This window comes from Carlito syrichta, unplaced genomic scaffold (genome assembly GCF_000164805.1).
Source record: "Carlito syrichta isolate Samal-C Ts95f unplaced genomic scaffold, Tarsius_syrichta-2.0.1 Scaffold307032, whole genome shotgun sequence".
Taxonomy (NCBI): domain Eukaryota; kingdom Metazoa; phylum Chordata; class Mammalia; order Primates; family Tarsiidae; genus Carlito; species Carlito syrichta.
Window position 1 is genome coordinate 375650 of NW_007251128.1, and position 4024 is coordinate 379673.

At 54.6% G+C, this 4024-nt stretch overlaps 1 protein-coding gene across 1 annotated transcript in view; it reads right to left on the minus strand.

Moving 5' to 3' along the window:
• Nucleotides 1-4024, minus strand: part of NMUR1 (neuromedin U receptor 1) — a 9053-nt gene that overhangs the window by 1737 nt on the left and 3292 nt on the right. Inside the window, exon 4 of the mRNA XM_008063798.2 lies at nucleotides 1960-2854. Coding sequence (XP_008061989.2) covers nucleotides 1960-2854 — 895 coding nt within the window. The remainder of the gene's footprint in view (nucleotides 1-1959; nucleotides 2855-4024) is intronic.

Here is a 4024-nt window from a genome sequence, read left to right on the forward strand (position 1 = left end):
GCTGATTTTTTTTTTTTTTTTTTTTGATTTATTGTAGAGATGAGGTCTCTCTGCCCAAGCAGGTCTCGAATCCGCGGGCTCAGGCAATCCACTCACCTTAGCCTCCCAAAGGCGCAGGATTACAGGCTGAGCCACCAAGCCCGGCTTGACATTGCTTATAATGTCTCCAGCACACGGTCTGGTGTCCCTTGGAAAGTGGACATGAGGGAAGGAGGAGAGAAGGCCAGTGGGCCCCAGGCCAGCAAGCAGAAAGCCCACTTTCCAAGGATAACCATCCCAGCCAAGTACCTGTTATAACCTCCATCCACGTGTGGGGGAAGGGATTGGGGTGGCAGGTGGGGTGGGCAGGGGGCAGTTGGCCCGTAGTCAGTCCCATCTCAGGGACTGCACAAGTAACCCTGGGCTCTAGCACTCAGGACCTGCGGGGCAAGAGGAGTGGGTCTCTTATGTCCATCTCTCTGGGGATGGGCAGGCCCCAGTTAGCTGGCTCTGCCCAAGGTCCCAGCAGGCCTGTCCTGCCCTGGCTCAGCCCACCGGCCTGATTCAGGCTCTGCTGAGGTGGGGCTGAGCTGGGGAGCAGGGGGATGAGAGAGGATCAATGGTAGGCTTAGTATCAGTTTGTCTTGTATCTCCAGGGCCACTGATTTTGAAAAAGAGCCAGGTCTGGGCCACAGTAAGATCCAGAGCCTCAACCCAGCTGGGCAAGCCCTGACTGACTGCACACTTCTGGCCTGATCCTTCTGTGCTCTGTGCATCAGCCCTCACAAACACACCTCCTGATGAACCTCTGTAGACAAAGGGTCACTTCTGTAGGTCCCAGGGCACCGCTGACATAGCATGGAGGAGATTCGCCAGCTTGCCTCTCCAGCATCCTCCTCCCCTTCTTTTAGGGACCTTGCTCCCGCCAGATCCCACAGTGTGGTTCCACTGGGGACTGTGCACCCCAGCATCCTGCCACTCTAGTTCAGGGGGTGGGTCGTGACCGAAGCCCCACCAATCAGAACTCCTCCCTGGGACTTTCCAATAGCCACTAAGGGAAGAGGGCAGGTCTTCAGGAAAAGCGGCTATGCACCAATGGCCATGCCTCCAAGGCTGTTGCAGGAAAGAACAGAGCTGAGGCACGTGGAGGAACCAAGAAAGGAGACCTGGAGGGTCCAGATGCCTGTTTCTGTCATCCTGTAGCCCAGCCACATGCCCTACTCTTTCTGTGTTTTGGTTCCAGGAGCCAGGGCTGGCTTTGTGGGTGTGCAATCTATGTATCTGCACAGGACCCTGAGTTTAGAAGGGCGTCAGGCTTGGATTTATGCTCTACTGTTGCTGTCTTGACAGTCTTAACAATTTTTGAACACAGGACCTTGAATTTTTATTTTGCATTGGACTCCACAAATTAAGTAGCAGATCCTACCACGATTACCTGCATCTTTGGTGTAGGTTTCCAGCAGGGTAATCTAAAAGAGGCTGAGTGCGATGGCTCACGCCTGTAATCCTAACACTTTGGGAGGTGGAGGCGAGGGTACTGCCTGAGCCCAGGGGTTCGAGACTAGCCTGAGCAACTTGGCAAGATCTCGTCTCTACAATAAAATTTTTAAAAAATTAGTCAGGTGTGGTGGCGCGCACCTGTGGTATCAATTACTTGGAAAGCTGAGGCAGAAGGATCGCCTGAGTCCAGCAGGTCGAGACTGCGGTGACCATGAGCAGCCTGCCACTGCAGTCCAGTCTGGGCGACAGAGTGAGACTCCAACTCAAAAAAAAAAAATCTACAAGAGCACCCAGGTATGCATACACACACACACACACACACACACACACACACACACACACACACACACACACACGGCTAAGGGAGCTCTTCCCAACCACACACTCACTCTCCATAAATCCAGACACTCAGCCCCTTCCCCTGGGCCCTGCCTCAGACCCAGTGCCTGGCTCACCCCTCTTCCCAGGAGTGACACTTACACAGCATCTTGGTCACTTGTCTCCGGCCCCTGTCCCGCAGCTGGTGCCTACAGGGGTTGCTGGACCTGGCAGCCACAGAGCCCCTACCCTTGGCCTCCTGGCTGAGCAGCAGCCCCTCCTGTCGCAGCCGCAGCGCGATGAGCAGGTAGAGCACGCTGATGGTGGCCATGGGCAGGCAGAAGAAAAGCAGCGCTGTGATCTGCACCACCAGCTTGTAGAGGGCCAGTGGACGGACCAAAGTGCACACCGCGGAATTGGGCACTGTGCCCCGACAGGGCACATGCAGCTGTTGGATGCCATGCAGGCTGGTGTTGGGCAGAGAGCAGAGCACGGCGAGGCCCCAGACAGCCCCAAGCACGCGGCGCACGTGGGCCCGTGTCACCATGGACCTGGCGTGGAGCGGATGCACCACCGCCACATAGCGCTCCATGCTCAGGGCGGTGACGTTGAGCACTGAGGCCAGGCAGACTGTCTCGAAGAGCAACGTGCGGAAGTAGCAGCCACTGGCGCCCAGCAGGAAGGGGTAGTTGTGCCACATCTCGTAGAGCTCCAGGGGCAGGCCCACCAGCAGCACCAGCAGGTCTGACACCGCCAGGCTGAAGAGGAAGTAGTTTGTGGGTGTGCGCATGGCCTTGTGGCGCAGGATAACCAGGCAGGTCAGCCCGTTGCCCACAGCACCCACCACAAAGATCAGCAGGTATGTGGCACAGATGGGCATGAACAGCTCTGTCTGCTGGGGCCCCCGGTACTTGAGTCTCAGAGCCTCGTGAGTCAGGTTCAAGTCTTCCAGGTCAAAGTGCCCCCTGATTGCACCGTCATTGCAGGACACGGGGCTCTTTGTACCCCCTGGGGATAGGTCTCCAAGGAGGACAGAGCAATTGAAGCAGAGAGGAGTCTGTGGAACAGAGGAGAGATATGCCCAGAAAAGTTATTCAGGCAATTCTGGCTCTGTCCTAACTAATCAAATCAAAGGTATCATTGACGCTAAGATGACTGCTATTTTATGTACCACTGAGAAAGAAAACAACTGCCATCCATTGTAAGAGGTATTACAGTTTCAGAGATATAAACATGTATATCTAAAAAATGATACTATGGCCGGGTGTGCTGGCTCATGCTTGTAATCCCAGCACTTTGGGAGGTGAGAGGATTACCTGAGCCCTGAGCCCAGGGGTTTGAGACCAGCCTGGGCAACATGGTGAGACCTCATCTCTACAATAAATAAAAGAAAAAGAATTAGCCAGCATGGTGGCATGTGCCTGTAGTTTCAACTACTTGGAAGGTCAGGGTAGAAGAATCACCTGAGCCCAGTTGGTTGAGGTTGTGGTGGTGTGCCAATTACTTATGAAGTAAATCCTCACATGTACCCCACAACTCTAAAATTAAAACAAAACAAAACAAAAAACACATGGGACTGTGATTTTAAATTTCATGATCTACTGAAACCTTTGAAGAAATGACAGGTCCTTGGGTGTCTCCCCACCCTTTCAAGCCGTGAACTTTATGTGAGACATTCAGTTTGGGCATCTGTAAAATGGGCAAAACGTCTAGAATCTCATGGTCTTTAAGAGCAGGACTCTGGAAACAACTGCCTGGATTCAAATCCAGCTTCTCCAGTTCCGAGCTGTGTGACCTGCCTCGAGATAACCTCTCTGAGGCTGTTCCCTTATTAGTAGGATCCAGGGAGTTTAATCCACGAGAGGGCCTGCCTGATACACAGAAGGGCATGGTAATCACCCTTCCACCGCGGGGACCCAGTAACTGTGGGGATCAAGTGGGGGAGTGAAAAGGGGTCAACACTATACACGCCGGATCCAAAAGCTGATCCTTGTTTCTGGTCTCTGTCACCCGAATTGTTCAAAGCCTAAATGTCTGACGCCTTGGCACTGCCAGTTCTGGGGTTCTGTTCTCTCGGCCTCCTCCCTAGCCCTCCCCACCCTCGCCCCCCAGCCCCGTGGTGCGGGAGCCCCGGGATGAGCTGGGAACGCGCAGGCGCCGACCAGGGTTCGAGGGAGGCGGCCTCCCCCACTAGGAAGCCCGCAGCTCCGCGGCGCCCCGGCCCGCA